The sequence below is a fragment of the Nomascus leucogenys genome, chromosome 19, assembly GCF_006542625.1.
Source record: "Nomascus leucogenys isolate Asia chromosome 19, Asia_NLE_v1, whole genome shotgun sequence".
In the NCBI taxonomy this organism is placed as follows: Eukaryota; Metazoa; Chordata; class Mammalia; order Primates; family Hylobatidae; genus Nomascus; species Nomascus leucogenys.
The window spans coordinates 54,655,503-54,675,863 of record NC_044399.1 but is presented as its reverse complement, the minus strand read 5'-3'; the positions used below and the strand labels follow the sequence as shown (position 1 = coordinate 54,675,863).

At 38.9% G+C, this 20,361-nt stretch overlaps 1 protein-coding gene across 4 annotated transcripts in view; it reads left to right on the top strand.

Moving 5' to 3' along the window:
- Positions 1 to 18,656, top strand: part of SPAST (spastin) — a 90,569-nt gene extending 71,913 nt beyond the window's left edge. For all 4 annotated transcript variants that reach the window (XM_030800079.1, XM_030800078.1, XM_003262711.3 and 1 more), the window contains 5 exons: positions 2,429 to 2,471; positions 4,210 to 4,289; positions 5,820 to 5,890; positions 8,085 to 8,125; positions 15,382 to 18,656. In XM_030800079.1, the coding sequence (XP_030655939.1) occupies positions 2,429 to 2,471; positions 4,210 to 4,289; positions 5,820 to 5,890; positions 8,085 to 8,125; positions 15,382 to 15,504 (358 nt within the window). In that variant the 3' untranslated portion in view covers positions 15,505 to 18,656. The remainder of the gene's footprint in view (positions 1 to 2,428; positions 2,472 to 4,209; positions 4,290 to 5,819; positions 5,891 to 8,084; positions 8,126 to 15,381) is intronic.
- The last annotated feature ends 1,705 nt before the right edge of the window (positions 18,657 to 20,361 follow it).

The following is a 20,361-nucleotide window of genomic DNA, read 5'->3' as shown; positions in this document are numbered from 1 at the left end:
CAAGAACACAGTCCCATTTACAATAGCCACAAAGAAAATGAAATACTGGCTGGGCACAGTGGCTCACGCCTGTTGTAATCCCAGCACTTTGGGAGGCTGAGGCAGGTGGATCACCTGAGGTCAGGAGTTCGAGACCAGCCTGACCAACATGGTGAAACCCCGTCTCTACTAAAAATACAAACAATTAGCTAGGCGTGTTGGTGGGCGCCTGTAATCCCAGCTACTCGGGAGGCTGAGGCAGGAGAATCGCTTGAACCCAGGAGGCACAGGTTGCAGTGAGCCTAGATCGTGCCACTGCACTGCAGCCTGGGTGTGAAAGAGCAAGAATCTGTCTCCAAAATTAAAAAAAAAAAAAAAAAAGAAAATGGAATACCTAGGAATACAGCTGATGAAGGAGGTGAAAGAATCTGTATGAGGAGAACTGTAAAGCACTGCTAAAATAAATCAGAGATGACACAAATAAATGGAAAAACACCCCATGCTCATGGATTGGAAGAATCAATATCGTTAAAATGGGAAATTTATCTTAATTTTTTTCCCTAGTTCATTTTTCTGTTTTCTTTTACACATAAATTATGTGTTATGTTACATCCTTTTGTTTTCCCTGTCTATAATTTTCTTCTTAATCCTTTTAAACTCTTAGGTCTTTTTGTAATTTTCTTCTTAATCCTTTTAAACTCTTAGGTCTTTTTGTTTTGTTCTGTTTTCCCAAGCCTGTTGCCTTTATTTCTTACTGGGTTAGTATCTAATCTCCTTTCTGCTATATCTTTTATAACTCTTCTTTCCTTGGTGGTTTTTTATTCATTACTTTCCTGACCTCTGTTATTCTACTTTTCATCTTGTTTTATTTCTTTGAGCATCTGTATGTTATTTCCATAAGCTCTTACATTTCACTGGGCTCTTGTTTCATAGAAAACAATTTTTTTGGGAGGACAGACCACTTGAGGTCAGGAGTTTGAGACCAGCCTGGCCAACATAGTACAACCCTGTCTCTGCTAAAAGTACAAAAAACTAGCTGGGTGTGGTCGCACGCACCTGTAATCCCAGCTACTCAGGAGGCTGAGAATTGCTTGAACCCAGGAGGCAGAGGTTGCGGTGAGCCAAGACTGTGGCACTGTACTCTAGCCTGGGGGACAGAGCAAGGCTCTGTCTCAAAAAAAAAAAAAGAAAACAATTTTTTGGTCAGGCGTCATGGTGGGTCACCTGTAATCAGCACTTTGGGAGGCCAGATCACTTGAGGCCAGGAATTCCAGATCAGCCTTGCCAACGTGGCAAGACCCCATATCTATAAAAAAAACTTAAGGATAAAAAAAATTAAGTTTTTAAAAAATTAAATTATTTTATTTTGTGGAAAGATATTTGGTCATAATTTTAGTTTGCTCTATGGCAGAATCTTCTCATGCATGTTCTTCATTTTATCTAGTTTATTGTGTTTTGTTTGCTCTTTTTTGGGAGCAGGTTTTGTTTTTGTTTTGTTTTGTTTTTTTTAAATGAGCCCTGTCCTGGTTTTTCCTTTTTGCTTATTATTTTTCTTTGAATAAAAGGAGTTTTCTTGGAAAACCTAGTTTTGGAAGGATATTGTAGGGGAAGGGATAGGTATCTTGAGTAGTCCATGTATACACTAAACTAACATGCAGCCTCCCTCACTTACAGTGAAGCCCTACCTAATAATGAAGTATATGTGTGTGTAAATAAGAGATAGGGTTGACTTATTCTTCTACTAAAAAATATTGGTCACTGCAAGACATTGTCTTCCCGCCAGACTGTTAGATGCCGTCTTATAAAGATAATTCATCTTACAGTTTCTTTGTTCATTCTCACCTTCCTTGCCATTCCTATGCTGTCAGTTAGGGTTTACATGGTCTGCAGAGCCAGGCCTCATATGCTTGTTTAAATGTGGAGGGACTGGCCTTATTACCCTTTAGGGTGTGCTATCTCTTTTTGGGAGGAAAACTGTACTCTGACAGTCATGTCCATGATCTTCAGTGGCAGATCCTTTGTGTGTCTTTCTTTGTCATTGTAATTTTCACTGCCCTAGGCAGTTCACCTTTATGTATTTTAGTTCCATAAATGTTACCTAGTTTGTTGATGAAGTGTATGTTTCTGTTTCTATTATCCTTGCTGATTTTAGTGTTTTTCAGATTCAAGAAGATCGGAGATCTACTTATATCAGATATTTTGTTTTAAAGCATTACTGCTATTAAAAACATATACATACATAAATGATTAATTCTAACAATACCGAATTAAGGATTTTAAACATTAACTAGAGTTTTAAAAGAGTAACAAAAATATTTTTACATTGATAACTACCAAAATGCATTCCAGTGCCTTGAATATTATATTTTAAAAGCTTTTTCCTGTCATTTGCTGCTTCAGCTTTAAATTCAGAATTATATTTCTAAAAGTGCTGGATTTTTTTTTTTAGGCGTTTCATCAAACGGGTATATGTGTCTTTACCAAATGAGGAGGTATGTATCTGTGTTTGAATTTTTTTTGTTTTAGAGCAGAAACAAGAACTACCATCTTGACAATATTAAGTCTTCCAATCCATGGTACAGCTACTTTGGAAAACAGTTTAGTGGTTTCTTGAAAAGATGTACATAAGCTTACTTTCAGACCCAGCAATTTCACTCCTAAGAATTTACCCAAGAGAGACAAAAATGTATGTCCACACAAAGACTTTACAAGAATTTTTATAGCAGCAATATTAATAATAGCCAGAACTACAAATGATCTAAAATGTTCATTTTGGTGAATAAACAAATGTGGTATATTCATTTAATGGATACTGTTATCCATTATACATGCTGCATACTCACTTCATATATTAAGTTTTTTTTTTGTTTTTTTTTTTTTTGAGATGGAGTCTTTCTCTGTCCCCCGGGCTGGAGTGCAGTGGCGCGATCTCAGCTCACTGCAAGCTCCGCCTCCCGGGTTACGCCATTCTCCTGCCTCAGTCTCCCGAGTAGCTGGGACTACAGGCGCCCGCCAACACGCCCAGCTAATTTTTTTTTTTTTTTTTTTTTTGTATTTTTAGTAGAGACCAGGGTTTCACTGTGTTAGCCAGGATGGTCTCAATCTCCTGACCTCGTGATCCGCCTGCCTTGGCCTCCCAAAGTGCTGGGATTACAGGCTTGAGCCACCATGCCCAGCCCATATATTAAGTTTTATGAATGAAACTCCAAAACATTATAAGTGAAAGAAACAAGATGATATATGTCGCATATCATATGATTCTGTTTATATGCAGAAAACACAAATTTATTTTTTATTTATTTTTTTGAGATGGAGTCTTGCTCTGTCGCTCAGGCTGGAGTGCAGTGGCATGATCTCGGCACACTGCAACCTTCACCTCCTGGGTTCAAGTGATTCTCCTGCCTCAGCCTCCCGAGTAGCTGTGACTACAGGCATGTGCCACCACGCCTGGCTAATTTTTTGTATTTTTAGTAGAGACCAGGGTTTCACTGTGTTAGCCAGGATGGTCTTGATCTCCTGACCTCATGATCCGCCCACCTCAGCCTCCCAAAGTGCTGGGATTACAGGCATGAGTTACCGTGCCCGGCCAGAAATCGCAAATTTCTAGAAATGTAAAGCAGATCAGTGGGTTATCGGGGTGAGAGTTGGGAATGAGGATTAACTGCAAACAGGTATGAGTGAACTAAAAAGTGTTCTAAAACTGGATTGTGGTGATGATTGCACATCTCTATAAATGTATTAAAAGTCATTGACTTATACACTTACAATGGGTGAAATTCATAGTAGATGAATTCATACCTCTATAAAACTGTTTTTTTGCAGCAAAATATTTATTGCTATGTTTTTATTCAAGTGTGGTGAATTATTGCTACGTTTTTATCCAGGTGTGGTGTCTCACGCCTATAATCCCAACACTTTGGGAGGCTGAGGTGGGAGGATCACTTGAGCCAGGAATTCACGACCAGCCTGGGCAACATAGGGAGACCCTGTCTCTACAAACACTTTTTTAGAAATTAACCAGGCATGGTGGCACGTGCCTTTGGTCCCAGTTACTTGGGAGGCTGAGATGGGAGGATGGCTTGAACCCAGGATATCGAGGCTATAGTGAGCTATGATTGTGCCCTGCACTTCAGCCTGGGTAACAGCGCAAGACCCTGTCTCAATATAAAAAAAGAAAAGAATCATTAATTCTGAAATTAGACTGAATGATCATTTTTTAATATTTTTCAGACAAGACTACTTTTGCTTAAAAATCTGTTATGTAAACAAGGAAGTCCATTGACCCAAAAAGAACTAGCACAACTTGCTAGGTGAGTAATTTGGATTTGGTTTATCTTACAGCTTTTATTTATTTTTTGTAAATAATTCTTTTTTTAGTTATTTAAAGTAATCTTAAGTATGAAATGAGTAATTCATTTATCAGAAGACTTTCTCTCATCCTCTACCTCCTTTGCCTTTTTCTTACCTCTTATTGTTATATATATGTGGAATCTAAATTTCACTTACTACGTCCTCTGCAAGACATGACCTAAATATCTAATGATGATAGTATCTTCTTTTTATAAATTGATTAAAACCTGTAAGTGGTATTAAAGTAATTTAAACATTTACACCCTGGGCAACGTAGTAAAACCCCATCTCTACAAAAAATAAAATGAGTCAGGAATGGTAGCACATACCTGTAGTCCCAGCTACTTGGGAGGTTGAGGTGGGAGGATCACTTCAGCCCAGGAGGTGGAGGTTGAGCGACAGAGTGAGACCCTGTCTCAAAAAAAATTTTAAACATTTCATATTGCATACTAACACAGATATTTTTATATAAACTTGTTCTTGGCATTATGCTGAATACTTTTCAGCTATTTTAATAATTTTAATTATTTAATAATTTTAATTTCAGCTATTTGAATAATCTTAAACTTTATGAACAGTGTGAAGTAGAAACAGTATAGGAGATGTGCTCATGAATTTTATTCCCTGAAAAATGTCATAAAGTAATTTAAAGTATTCAATGAGTATGTGAGTATTGAATAATTTTAACAAGAACTCTTGAGTTCCCAGATACCTATGACAAAAGAACAAATTACTTGGAAATATCTTCCACTCCAGACCTTTCTGTCTATCCCCATATTTAAAAAAATGTACATTGATTGTCTCTTACCCCCTCAAGGGAGTGCTCTTTGCCAAGATAAATGCTAATTAGAGAAGTAATTGTGTTTATGTGTCAGTTGGCCACCAGTAGTTTGTAGATGTTACCTTTCCAGGTGACATGTTTACAATTTAATGAAGCCTCTGGAGATAGTATGCCTTAATCTAAAGGAATGGTTCTAATGATTAAAATTTGAGGCATTACTACATTTTGTTTTAAGCAAATGGGCCTTTCTATTCCCTTAAAATCAAACCCTCATAACTATGGGTTTGCTGACAAAAGGAAACTAGTTTTTACTCTCTTATTATATGGAGATTTTAAATCTGCAGAGATGAAAATAATTTGCTGTTTCAAATGGGTGCGGTGGCTCACACCTGTAATCCCAGTACTTTGGGAGGCTGTGGCGGGTGGATCACCTGAGGTCAGGAGTTCGAGACCAGCCTGACCAACATGGTGAAACGCCTTCTATACTAAATACAAAAAAAAAAATTAGCCAGGTGTGGTGGCGCATGCCTATAATCCCAGCTACCTGAGAGGCTGAGGCAGGAGAATCGCTTGAACCCAGGAGGTGGAGGTCGCAGTGAGCCGAGATCATGCCATTGCATGGCAGCCTGGGCAACAAGAGCAAAACTCTGTCTCAAAAAAAAAAGGGGGGGTGGGAAATAATTTGCTGTTTCTTCCTTGCCTTCCTCAGAATGACTGATGGATACTCAGGAAGTGACCTAACAGCTTTGGCAAAAGATGCAGCACTGGGTCCTATCCGAGGTAGGTATACAAGAGCTTGAAACATTTAGAACTATTTATTATACCACCTTAGAAGTTTAAGAAGTCCAAAAAAATCTACCAAGAGATTTTTTTCTTGTGGAGATAGGGTCTCACTCTGTTGCCCAGGCTGTAGTGCAGTGGCACAATCATAGTTCACTGCAACCTCGAACCCCCCAGGCTCAGGTGATTCTCCCACCCAGCCTTCCCAGTAGCTGGGACTACAGGCATGCACCATCATGCCCAGATAATTATTTTATTTTATTTTTTTGTAGAGACAGGGTTTCACCATGTTGCCCAAGCCGGTCTTGAACTCCTGGGCTCAAGTGAGCAGCCTGCCTTGGCCTCCCAAAGTGCTGGGATTACAGGCATGAGCCACCATGCCCAGCCTTAAAACCATTCTTAGCTCACAGATCATACAAAAACAGTCTATGAGCAAGTAGACTGTGACCCCTGTTCTAGGCAAGAGGTTTCACTTCTTGATAATAAGTAAGCAGCAGAAAACTCAAAAAGAAAACTTTAAACAAAAAAGAATAATGTAAGGAAAATGTTCTTATCTGTTTTCTGGCTCTTTTCAATATTCTGACATCATTTGAAATTAATATGTCTAAAGGAAATTATATAAGAGAAGTTTTCACTTTTTTAATTATATATTTTGAGGAATTGGCAGCAAAATATTTATTGCTATGTTTTTATTCAGGTTACTTGGTTGATTCTGAAATACCACGACCGATTCTTTTTAGGTTAGGTTAGGATAAACTCACATAGATATTTTCAGCTACATTTCCACACCCAGCATGGGTAGTGGATGGTTGATGCTTTCAGGTATGCACTCAGATTATTAGCTATGATGATAAAATAATCATAATAGCTCCATCCCTTTTCTGTCATTCAAGAAAGTACAGTTGAATGTAGTTGTATGAGAAAGACGTTATCATAGTGTCTAATGTAATTTGCCTTAAAAGCCTACATTATACAAAACCTTTTTGTTTTACTGGTTAAAAATTACCAGTAACACCTCCCATAGTGAAATAGGGTACTGATTAAGAACTGCTACTTTGCAAAATAAAGAATGTAATCTTGAGAGTATATTTTGAAACTCTGGATGAACAAATTTTCTTGCTGCTGGAGCTTACATCTTGTTCAGATAGTGGATTTAGAAATAGTAGCTAATGCATAAATGAGTTGTATTTTCTTGGAACGTTTTGGCTATTCTAAGGCAGACAAAATTTGGGTTTAAAAAAAGATTTGCATCCATTAAAGTACAGAAAATGGCCGGGTGCAGTGGCTTATGTCTATAATCCAGGGCTTTGGGAGGCCAAGGTGGGAGGATCGTGTGGGCCTAATAGTTTGAGACTAGACTGGGCAACATAGGGATATCCTGTCTCTACAAAAAAATATAATAAATTAACTGGGCCTGTTGGCATGCACCTGTAATCCCAGCTACTTGGGAGGCTAAAGTAGGAGGATCACTTGAGCCTGGAAGGTCCAGGCAGCAGTGAACCATGGTCATGCCACTCACTGCACTCCAGCCTGGGTGGGTGACAGAGTGAGTTGCTGTCTTAAAAAGTAAGTAAATAGGCCAGGAACGGTGGCTCACGCCTGTAATCCCAGCACTTTGGGAGGCCGAGATGGGTGGATCATGAGGTCAGGAGTTCGAGACCAGCTTGGCCAATATGGTGAAACTGCACGCATCTCTACTGAAAATACAAAAATTAGCCAGGTGTGGTTGTGCGTGCCTGTAATCCCAGCTACTCAGGAGTCTGAGGCAGGAGTATCGCTTGAACCTGGGAGGCGAGGTTGCAGTAAGCCAAGCACTGCAGCCTGGGCAACAGAGCAAGACTCTGTCTCCAACAAAATAAGTAAATACATAAAGTGCAGAGTAAAAACAAAAACAGACTAATGCATTTTGTAAAGAACAAGTTGCATTCTTTTAAGTTTCCTTTCAAATTTGTGAACTATTGTTCTTGGGCAGTATGCAAGAAATTGAACACTTTCCAGTGATTCCTAAGAAGGAATATTCTCTTCTAAGCATTTATAAATTGTATGTGCTCAAAGTTAACATGTGTCTCTTTCTTTTAATATAATGATTTGTACTGAATAGATACATGTAGATCATTGTACTTGGTTTTGCCCTTCAACAATTTAAACTGCAAAATGTATATATTTTTAAGTGCCTGACTTTTATGTTTTACAGAACTAAAACCAGAACAGGTGAAGAATATGTCTGCCAGTGAGGTACAGTATTTTACAATGATATTTTCTTTGTCCTCTATATTGTAAAACATACATATATGAATGTGTGTGTGTGTGTGTGTGTGTGTGTGTGGTGTGTGTGTTTTTTTTTTTTTTTTTTTTTTTGAGACAGTCTGGCACGATATCGGCTCACTGCAACCTCCACCTCCTGGATTCAAGCGATTCTCCTGCCTCAGCCTCCCAAGTAGCTACAGGCATGTACCACCAAGCCCAGCTAATTTTTGTATTTTTAGTAGAGAGGGCGTTTCACCATATTGGCCAGTCTGGTCTCAGACTCCTGACCTCAAGTGATCCACCCAACTCGGCCTCCCAAAGTGCTGGGATTACAGGCTTGAGCCGCTGCATCTGGCTGTTTTTTTCGTTTGTTTGTTTGTTTTTGAGACGGAGTCTCACTCTGTCGCCCAGGCTGGAGTGCAGTGGCGCGATCTCGGCTCACTGCAAGCTCCGCCTCCCGTGTTCACGCCATTCTCCTGCCTCAGTCTCCCTAGTAGCTGGGCCTACAGGCGTCCACCACCACGCCTGGCTAATTTTTTGTACTTTTAGTAGAGACAGGGTTTCACCGTGTTAGCCAGGATGGTCTGTATCTCCTGATCTTGTGATCTGCCCGCCTCGGCCTCCCAAAGTGCTGGGATTACAGGCATGAGCCACCGCGCCCGGCCTTTTTTTTTTTTTTGAGACACAGGGTCTTGCTCTGTTCCCAGGCTGGAATGCAGTGGTGCAATCGTGGCTGACTGTAACCTTGACCTCTTGTTCTCAAGCAGTCCTCTTGTCTCAGACTTTTCAGTAGCTGGGACTACAGGCAAGTGCCACAATGCCCCACTAATTTTTAAATTTTCTGTAGAGATGGTGTCTCTCCCTGTTGCCCAGGGTGGCCTCAGACTCTTAGCCTCAAGTAATCCTCCTGCCTCAGCCTCTCAGAGTGCTTGGGACTAATTTTTTTTAATGGATTTTTCTAGTTGATTAGAAGCTAGAAAAAATTAACTTTGCTTCATTTCAAAATATGGAAACCTATGAAATAGTCTCAGTCAAATTTTTTTTGGTAATAGACAAAACATATATACATAGACATTAAGTCATTTTCTATCAAATCATATTACATAAATGCCAAAGAGAAGAAAATTATAGGCCCGGTGCGGTGGCTCATGCCTGTAATCCCAGCACGTTGGGAGGCCGAGGTGGGCAGATCACTTGAGGTCAAGAGTTCAAGACCAGCCTGGCCAACATGGCGAAACCCTGTATCTATTAAAAATACAAAAAAATTAGGCCGGGGGCGGTGGCTCACACCTGTAATCCCAGCACTTTGGGAGGCCGAGGCGGGCAGATCACTAGGTCAGGAGATCGAGACCATCCTGGCTAACATGGTGAAACCCTGTCTCCACTAAAAAATACAAAAAAATTACCCAGGCGTGGTGGCAGGCACCTGTAGTCCCAGCTACTTGGGAGGCTGAGGCAGGAGAATGGCATGAACCTGGGAAGCGGAGCTTGCAGTGAGCCGAGATTGCACCACTGCACTCCAGCCTGGGCGACAGAGCAAGACTCCCTCTCAGAAAAAAAAAAAAAAAAAAGCTGGGCATGGTGGCATGTGCCTGTGGTCCTGGCTACTTAGGAAGCTGAGGCAGGAGAATCACTTGAACTTGGGAGGCAGAGGTTGCAGTGAGCCAAGGTTGCACCATTGCACTCTAGCCTGGGCGACAGAGTGAGACCCTGTCTCAAAAAAAAAAAAAAAAAATTATATGAAACTTGTGGGGTTTTACACAATAAAAATAACCTGTAACTATAGGTTAATCTTTTAATAATGTTCTATTTTGTTTTTCAATAATCTTTATTTTTTTAATTAATTTCTTTTTTTTTGAGAAGGACTCTCGCTCTGTCGCCCAGACTGGAGTGCAGTGGCACAATCGTGGCTCACTGTAGCCTCCACCTCCCAGGTTCAAGTGATTCTCCTTCCTCAGCCTCCTGCATAGCTGAGATTACAGGCATGGGCCACCACGCCTGGCAAATTTTTTTTTTTTTTTTTTTTGTATTTTTAGTAGAGATGGGGTTTCACTATGTTGGCCAGGTGGGTCTCGAACTCCTGACCTCAGGCGATCGCCAGCCTCGGCCTCCCTAAGTGCTAGGATTACAGGCATGAGCCACCATGCCTAGCCAATTTATTACCGTTTCTTAATATGGAAGACCTCCTTATGAGATGCTGAAGCATTTCATTTGAAAAAAGTTGCATGTAAAATATAAAATTGGGTATACAGAATGGTCATAACTCTGAGCAAAATTTTGAAATCAGGCTTCAATTACAGTCAGCCTTTCCTATCCGTGGATTCTGCATTCATGGATTCAACCAAATGCAGACAAAAAATACTTGGGGGGAAAAAAGCATCTGTGTTGAGCATGTACAGACTTTTATTCTTGTTATTATTCCCTAAACAATATAGTATAAAAACTATTTACATTGCATTTACATTGTATTAGGTGTTATAAGTAATCTAGAGATGTTTTAAAGTATACAGGAGGATTGTGCAGGTTGTATGCAAATACTGCACCATTTTATATAAGGGACTTTAAGCGTTTGCGGATTTTGCTGTCTATGGGGGAACCAATTTCCCAGAGATACCGAGGGACAGCTGTATATTTGTAACTTATTTTTTATTTCCCTAATTTCAGCAGCTGTTGAGGGGACAGTGAACCGTTAACATAGATAATGAGTGTATTTAAGTACATTTTGGAGTTTTTTTTTTTTCTTCAGGCTTTTAGTCGCCTATCGGATGAGGTATCATACTTGAATTTTTTTTTTTTTAAGAAAGCTTTTAGTTTTCTTTCTTTTTTTTTTTTGTGAGATGGAGTCTTGCTCTGTTTCTAGGCTGGAGTAGAGTGCAGTGGTGTGATCTCAGCTCACTGCAACCTCTGCCTACTGGGTTCAAGTGATTCTCCTGCCTCAGCCTCCTGAGTAGCTGGGACTACAGGTGCGTGCCACTATGCCCAGCTAATTTTTATTTTGTATTTTTAGTAGAGACAGAGTTTCACCATGTTGGCCAGGATGGTCTCAATCTCCTGACCTTGGAATCCACCCACCTTGGCCTCCCAAAGTGCTAGGGATTACAGGCGTGAGCCACCGCGCCCGGCTGAAAGCTTTTAGTTTTCTAACTTACTTTATTTAATTTAATTTCATTTATTTTTATTTTTATTTTATTTTTTGGGACAGTGTCTCACTTGGTTGCCCAGGCTGGAGTGCAGTGGTACAGTCATGGCTCACTGCACCCTCCAGCTCCTGGGCTCAGGCTATCCTCCTGCCTCAGCCTTTTGAGTCGCTGGGACTACAGGCATGTACCACCACACTCAGCTAATTTTTAAATTTTTTGTAGAGATGGGGTCTCACTATGTTGCCTAGGCTGGTCTCAGATTCCTCAAGCATTCCTCCCACTTCAACCTCCCAAAATGCTGGGATTACAGGTGTGAGCCACCATGCCAGGCTTGAAATTTTTAATCCCACACCTAAAAATGCAGTTTTATCCACCATTTTTTAAATTCGTAACATTATTTATTAAAAATTTAGATGGTAAAACTAAAAATTAAAGCTTAATAAAACTACTGAGTGATTTACAAGGAAGAATATTACTGGTATCTTTTGTGAGCATCCCATTAATTATATATATTCAGGTTATATTGTTACAATATTTGGTTCTACTGTATACCTTTTTTTGTTTGTTTTTTTGAGACTGAGTTTCGCTCTTGTTGCACAGGCTGGAGTGCAGTGGCGCAATCTCGGCTCACTGCAACCTCCGCCTCCTGGGTTCAAGCAATTCGCCTGCCTCAGCCTCCCGAGTAGCTGGGATTACAGGCATGCGCCACTATGCCTGGCTAATTTTGTGTTTTTGTAGAGACGGGGTTTCACTGTGTTGGTCAGGCTGATCTGGAACTCCCAGCCTCAGGAGATCCGCCCACCTCAGCCTCCCAAAGTGCTGGGATTACAAGTGTGAGCCACCACACCTGGCTCTACTGTATACTTTCATTCAGTTGTTTCTTTTTAATCTAGTGGTTTTGGTATTAATAATTTGATAATGACCTTTAGTTGTTATTGCTTATGAGTTAATATTTATAAAGCACTTAAAGTAGCTGGCACATAGTAAACACTAGGTAAAGATCCATTAAATAACTTTAAAAAATATGAAACTGATAGTGGCATTTTATTATAGAGATTAAGGTAATCCATTCTGTCATTCTCATTTATGGGATGAGATGTAAACACAAGTAGTTTGCTCTCTAAAACTGTATACTAGAATTTTATATACCCATTATTTGGTGTAACTTTAATACCAAAGTGTATTGTCAGTTACCAGTGAATATATATAAATTTAGATAAGGAAAACCCAACTTGGTCGGGCGCAGTGGCTCACACCTGCAATCCTAGCAGTTTGGGAGGCCGAGGCAGTTGCATCACCTGAGGTCATGAGTTCGAGACCAGCCTGGCCAACATGGCAAAACCCTGTCTCCACTAAAAATACAAAAATTAGCCGGGCATGGTGGCACATGCCTGTAATTCCAGCTGCCCGGGAGGCTGAGGAAGGAGAATCGCTCGAACCTGGGAGGTGGAGGTTGCAGTGAGCTGAGATCGCACCACTGCACTCCAGTCTGTGCAACAGGAACGAGACTCCATCTCCAAAAAAAAAAAAAAACAAAACCCAACTTATCTTTTACAGTTTATAATAGTAGAAGTTCAAATAATTGGTTTGGAATTTCTGTATTTTTAAGGGTTAGTACTAAAACTGTTGGTTATAAATTGGGGTACAATATACTTTGTTTCATCTCCAAAAAACAAAAAAAAAAAAACCCAACTTACCGTTTACAGTTTATAATAGTAGAAGTTCAAATAATTGGTTTGGAATTTCTGTATTTTTAAGGGTTAGTACTAAAATTGTTGGTTATAAATTGGGGTACAATATACTTTGTTTTTTAAGTACCTTGTGTATCTAATTTAACTTTAACTCCTTTATTATTTTGATAAGACAACTTTGCTACTTATTTCCCCCCTTAACTAAACCAGCTACCAGCTGCTTTTTTTCCTGTTGTATACATTAGTCTCTTACCTTAAAATATCATATAAGTTTCATATATATACACATATCAAACTATAGACTTAAATTAGAATTACATCAACATCTTTTAAAACCTTAATTTCTGGCCAGGCATGGTTGTTCATGCCTATAATCCCAGCACTTTGAGAGGCCAAGGCCGTTGGATCCCTTGAGCTCAGGAATTCGAGACCAGCCTGGACAACATGGTGAAACCCTCATCTCTACAAAAATTACAAAAAGTTAGCTGGGCGTGGTGGCGCACACCTATAGTCCTAGCTACTTGGGAGGATCTCTTAAGCCTGGGAGGCAGAGGTTGCAGTGAGCCGAGATCATGCCACTGCACTCCAGCCTGGGTAACAGTGAGACCCTGTCTCAAAACAAAAATACTAATTTCTATAACAAATTTTATTTAGTAATATCATGTTTAATACCCATGTTACATTCATCATTCTTCTACACTTTGGCCTTTAGGAAGAGGCAGTGTGTGTTTTACAGTTAAATAGGAAACAAGTAGGGTTCATATAGTGCTTATGGGGTTTTCTTTGGTGGGAGGTTGCTGGGTTTTTGGGGGGTTTTTTTGAGACAGGGTATCACTCTGTCACCCAGGCTGAATTACACTGGCATGCTCATGGCTCACTGCAGCCTCAACCTCCCAGAGTCAAGTGATCCTCCCACCTCAGCTTCCCTAGTAGCTAAGACTACAGGTGTGTGCCACCATGCCTAGCTAAATTTTGTACATTTTGTAGAGATGAGGCTTTGCCATGTTGCCCAGGCTGGTCTCTAACTCCTGGGCTCAAGCGATCCACTCGCTTCAGCCTCCCAAAGTTCTGGGATTACAGGTGTGAGCCACTGCAACCAGCCTATATTTTAACTATATGTTTTTTTCTTTTTGGCTAAAATTTTTCAGATTAGTTTACAAGTTACAAGTGTAGGTGATATCTCATGGAGATATCAAAGATAATATGAAGTTAGATTGGGTTTTTAAGAGTAATTTTTTAAATACGGATAAATATCAGTTGTTGAAGTTTTGTTTAAAGTTCTTTAACTTGTTATTTTTGGGCCAAAATACAGGTGTACACTAGTAATGATTTTTAACACAGGTCATTTATGCCAAACTGCATTTTGCCTTAAATTTTTTTTTTTTTTTTTGAGATGGAGTCTCGCTTGTCGCCCAAGCTGGAGTGCAATGGCACAATCTCGGCTTACTTACAACCTCCAACTCCCAGGTTCAAGCGATTCTCCTGCCTCAACCTCCTGAGTAGCTGGGATTACAGGCACCCGCCTGGCTAATTTTTGTATTTTTAGTGGAGATGGGGTTTCACCATGTTGGCCAGGCTGGTCTCGAACTCCTGACCTCAGGTGATCCACCTGCCTTGGCCTCCCAAAGTGCTGTGATTACAGGTGTGAGCCACTGTGCTTGGCCAAAATTTTTATTTTTCTGTTGCCTGGACTCTGTGAACCTATCCATTTTGCCTTTTAAAAATACTTAGGTGTAAATATAGATATTCATTAACTCAGCATTGTTTTAATCTATTTCCAAAGGCAATTTAAAAGATCAGAAAATAAGACCAAATTAATATAAAAATGCAAACTTTAGGCTGGGCACAGTGGCTCATGTCTGTAATCCCAGCACTTTGGGAGGCCAAGGTGGGCGGATCACCTGAGGTTAGGAGTTCGGGACCAACCTGGCCATCATGGTGAAACCCTGTCTCTACTAAAAATACAAAAATTAGCCGGGCATGGTGGCATGTGCCTGTAATCCCAGCTACTCGGGAGGCTGAGACAGAAGAATTGCTTGAACCTGGGAGGGGGAGGTTGCATATCTGAGTGGTGAAATTGTGATTCTTTTTTTCTCTTTGTCTATATTTTTGAACTTTTCTATAAATGATTGTGTTTTGTTTATATATTGGAAAAATATTATGCTTTCAAATGTTAATACCTATGAAACTAAACACAAGTAATAAATATATTAGTATAGCATTTAAGGTTTCTTGTGTAGCAGATCAACATAGAAAATATATTTAAATGGCTGACATAATTTTCTAAGAATACATACACATATGTTTTTTATAACATTAATAAACAGCAGCATCATTACTTTAATCCATCATTTCGTTAATCACTATATACCTGTTGATCATTTGTATTGTCATGTGCTTTTTAAAAATCTAGATGAGAAATATTCGATTATCTGACTTCACTGAATCCTTGAAAAAAATAAAACGCAGCGTCAGCCCTCAAACTTTAGAAGCGTACATACGTTGGAACAAGGACTTTGGAGATACCACTGTTTAAGGAAATACCTTTGTAAACCTGCAGAACATTTTACTTAACAAAAGAGGAAACACAAGATCTTCAGTGAACAGTCATTGGCTACAGAAACAGCCTAAGTTTACAGGACCTTTTAGAGTCTTACATATTTGTGCACCAAACTTGAAGATGAACCAGAAAACAAACTTAAACAAAATAAATGCAAATGGAATTTTTTGTTGCTTAAGGCCTTGCCTTGATGGTCACAGTTATCCCAATGGACACTGTAAGTTAGAGCACAACAAAACCTGATTCTGGTCTTCTTTACCAATATAATCATAATGTAAATAATAATTTGTATATTGTGTTGCAGATGAAAGTATTCCAGAGACAGTGAATGGTAGAAGACACAAGAACATTTGGTTGTTTGTCTTCTGATGTTTTTTCTTAAAATAGTAATTTCTCCTACTTTTCTTTCCTACTGTTGTCTTAACTACGGGTGATTGGAATGCCAAACACTCTTAAGGTTATTTTCTTTTTTCGTTTTATAAATTCAGTGTGCCAAATGAAACTTTTTTCCTAAGTAACTGTAATAGGAAAAAGTTTATTTTGAGAGTTTCTTCTTCATAAATCTACAGACATTAAACAATTGTTGTGTTCTTTTTACCTTTTATTTTTCTATTACCTTGCTACCAAACAGTTTAGATAGCAATATAATAGCAACAAAGCAAATCTAGTAGAATAGACAAGGTTTGAAGGTTTGAGTTACTCTGTCATATAACATGTAGATCAGTCCTCATGTGACCTGCAGTATTTTTTTTTCTAATGTATTTGTCAGAAACCTATTGTAGACTGTTAACTTCTTCCTGATGGAATTTATTTTCTGCAAGAATTATTCTGATTTTTAAGAGAGCCAATTTTAAGTGCTGTGAAAATGTTTCCAGTGCAAGAGAAGGGAAATACTAGGAACTAAGACATTTCTAATTTATTGCTTATTACTTTCTTAATGTATACAGGATAATTATAAGCAATGGAACTACCATCTTTTATTATTAATAATTATTAATCCCTGCAATGAAACTTTAAAAAAACTGAATTTTTATACATGGCATACATTTTTCTAGGTTCCTTCTGCTTGCTTTATTAACTCAAAAGTTCTAGTTCTAGTCTGTTGATCTGCCTTTTGTTCTCCCAAAATGTACAGTAATTCCGTTTGTTTGTATAAATATGCCTGGATTTTCATTATAAAAATGTCATTATAGGGAGTAGAGACTCATATCATGGCCTTTAAAATATTGTAATAAAGGCAAATAGATATTTGCCCATAGTTTACTGGTTAAAAGTTTGTTTACAGAACTTTTCTCTGGTGCTTAAATGATGCTATGTAAAATGTCATGAGTGGAAAGAGTATTTGTAGTAGTAACAAAAATTTTTCATTTAGGAAAGATTTCTTAGGTTTTGAAAGAATACATTAAAATAAAAAACTTGCCCCTACTAGGTAAGAACTTTATAATGAAGACATACATTCTTCTTAATTTTACTCTTGCTCTTGTTAAAGATTTGTTTGAATATGGAAGATGCATGATTTCTGGGTTTTTTTTTTTTTTTTGAGACAGAGTTTCGCTGTTGTTGCCCAGGCTGGAGTGCAATGGCGCAATCTCGACGCACCGCAACCTCCGCCTCCCAGGTTCGAGCAATTCTCCTGCCTCAGGCTCCCAAGTAGCTGGGATTACGGGCATGTGCCACCACCCCGGCTAATTTTGTATTTTTAGTACAGATGGGGTTTCCCCATGTTGGTCAGGCTGGTCTTGAACTCCCGACCTCAGGAGATCCACCCGTCTCGGCCTCCCAAAGTGCTGGGATTACAGGCATAAGCCACTGCGCCCGGCCAGAAGATGCATGATTTCTTAGGATCATATGCTGTTTGTAGCCATAAGGTAAATCATGTCTCTTCTAATCATGACTTTGGAACTCCCTGAATAATAAAAATGAGAGTTGAGATAAATAGGGGAAAAAAAATTTTTTTTAAGCCAGAGCTATGCATATGTTAGGTGATGGGTAGTATCCCCTTAAGGTCTCAAACATTACAGCATCAATTATGAAATACTGATAATGAAAGGTAGTAATGAAATATATATGATGAAAAGAATTGAGAAGTTCTAAGTTAAGACATTTCAGTTAAGCTCATAAAATTTCATTCTGTTTTCATTTAAAAGGGGATTAACGTTATTGATACTTGGATAACTGGCTAATCATATTAAAGGACTATGTGGTTCCAGCTCAACTTTTAATATATTGTCTCCTTTAAAATTATCATGATTATAATTCTATTGGGAAAGATTTTTAGATAACAAAGATTTCAAATGTTAAAAGAGATAAAAGTCAGGTTAATACTATCTTAAACATTGAGTCAGAAAATCATTACTGTATAGAAGTTGCTTTCCTGATCAAGTCTGAACTTCACCTAGTGCTAGAGAACTATTTTCTATGACTTAACTCTAACCAAGTTTTATTTTAAGCTCTTTCTTTGATAGAAGGGCCGTGAAAATAGAGTAATGATATAGTAGGAGATAAGGGATTGGTTTGGTCTTTTTCAATAAAGATAGAAGTTGCTGAAATTTTCTGAATTAATAATGACTTAGATTGTGACCTTTTAGATTCGGTGTTGAGCTCTGTGTTATATTACTTCCTAAAAGATAATGCTTAAACATTAAGCATTAGTGTGCTCTTCATGTTAATATGGCAGAGTTTTGTAAACTAAATTAAAACTTACTGATATATTGGACTTTGAGCCAAGGGAAAGAATGAGTACTATCTTTCCAGGTATCTTAAGGGTAAAAGCTTATTCTAAGACAGTCTGTCCATTGAGAATATTAGATTTCTGACTTGCAACTATGTTTGTACTCCAGAAGAATTAGAGGAAAAGCAGATAACTAGAATTCTAATTTAAGTATGTATACAGCAGTCTTTGTTTATAGTGTAGAATTCTTTATATTTTGTACAAAAACTAATTCTTTTGGTAAAATGAACCATTTACAGTTCGGTTTTGGACTCTGAGTCAAAGGATTTTCCTTTAAATGCTTGTCTCAATTTTAGTCTGGTCTTTTGTACTTTTCTTCAGAAGAAATGAATTAAAGGGTACAGTTGCATAAAGTGGGTTTTTATCCTAATGTATTGGAAATAAATGATAAACTTTAGTTTGTCTTTACTTTTTTACTTTAAAACTTTTTGATATTTTAGGGGTTGCAGTCTGATAATGAAGGAGTTGCGTGTGTTAGACTCTGTTAGTAACAATTATAAACTCTTTAACAAAATATAGAAAGCAATGATTGGGTGACTCTGCAGAGCAATCAAAACGAGGTAGAAACTGCAAAGTCCTATATTGGAAGAGATTCAGGCTGGGTGCAGTGGCTCATGTCTGTTTGGGAGGCCAGCATGGGAGAATCGCTTATACCCAGGAATTCAAGACCAGCCTGGGGAATATAGGGAGACCCTGTTTCTGCAAAAAAAAAAAAAAAAAACACTAAAAATTAGCCAGGTTTGGTGGCCTACACCTGTAGTCCCGGTTACTGGAGAGGCTGAGGTTAGAGGATCGCCTGAGCCCGGGAGGAGGAGGTTGCAGTGAGCCAAGATCACACCACTGCACTCCAGCCCAGGTTACAGAGACCCTGTCTCAAAAAATAAAAAGTAAACAAGAGATTCACCTTAACCAGCTTTTACCCATAGAGCAATTTCCAGTTTGTGCAGTTCACTTGGATATAGAATTCAAGTAGAATGTGACAGTCTTGATGGGCTGAGGAATGATTTGGGACTTCTAGAACACCTGAAAATTAGAAGAGAAATTTTGGGAAGGAGAGTGCCTCAGCAAGTAAGCTCAAAAATCTGCCTACATATTCCTTTCAAATCCTTGGTGGATTCCAAAATTGTGCTTGTGCAGTGTGATTATTTAAAGGAACCCAGCAGAAAGCAAGTTAAAGTCTAAAGAACTCAGCAGAGATTGCAGCTGCCCAAGGACAGAGAGTTTGAAATTCAAGTTCCACTAAGAAGGACTGAGTAAATACTTGGTGTTTCCCATTGAACCCCCAAAATGCCTGCCTTAAGGAAGAATGACAGCATCCTAGAACTAAAGGCTGTGCTTTAGCACTAAGGACAAAATGGAAAGAAACTCACTGTAATGAAGCTTAAAATCAAATCTCACAGCATCAAGGTTATCCATTAGTAATTTAAAACCAGAACAAAACACAGCATTCTTTTTTATTTTTGAGACAGAGTCTTGCTCTGTCACCCAGACTGGAGTGCAGTGGCGTGATCTCGGCTCACTGCAAGCTCTGCCTCCCGGGTTCACGCCATTCTTCTGCCTCAACCTCTCCGAGTAGCTGGGACTACAGGCGCCCGCCACCATGCCCGGCTAATTTTTTTGTATTTTTAGTAGAGACGGGGTTTTGCCGTGGTCTCGATCTCCTGACCTCGTGATCCACCTGCCTTGGCCTCCCAAAGTGCTAGGATTACAAGCGTGAGCCACCGCACCCGGCTGAAACACAGCATTCTTGAGAAGAAAACAATTCAGAGTCATCACGGCATATATCCAAAGCTCAGTACGTAATAAACAGTTACTAAGCATGCAAAGAAAAATTATGTGATTCTTTTGACTCAACTTCCCCGATGGAAAAAAAAAAAAAGTGGTCCATACCATAATCAACAGAAAATATATAGAAGCAGATGCACAAGTGACCTCTTTGAGAGTGATTTTAAAATAGCCTTAAAATATGTTAAAATAATTTATGAGAAAAGAGATAATGGGTGAATAGAGTGGGAGTTTCAGCAGAAAAATAAGAATTAAAAATCCAACAGAGGCCGGGCACCATGCCTCATGCCTGTAATTCCAGCACTTTGGGAGGCCAA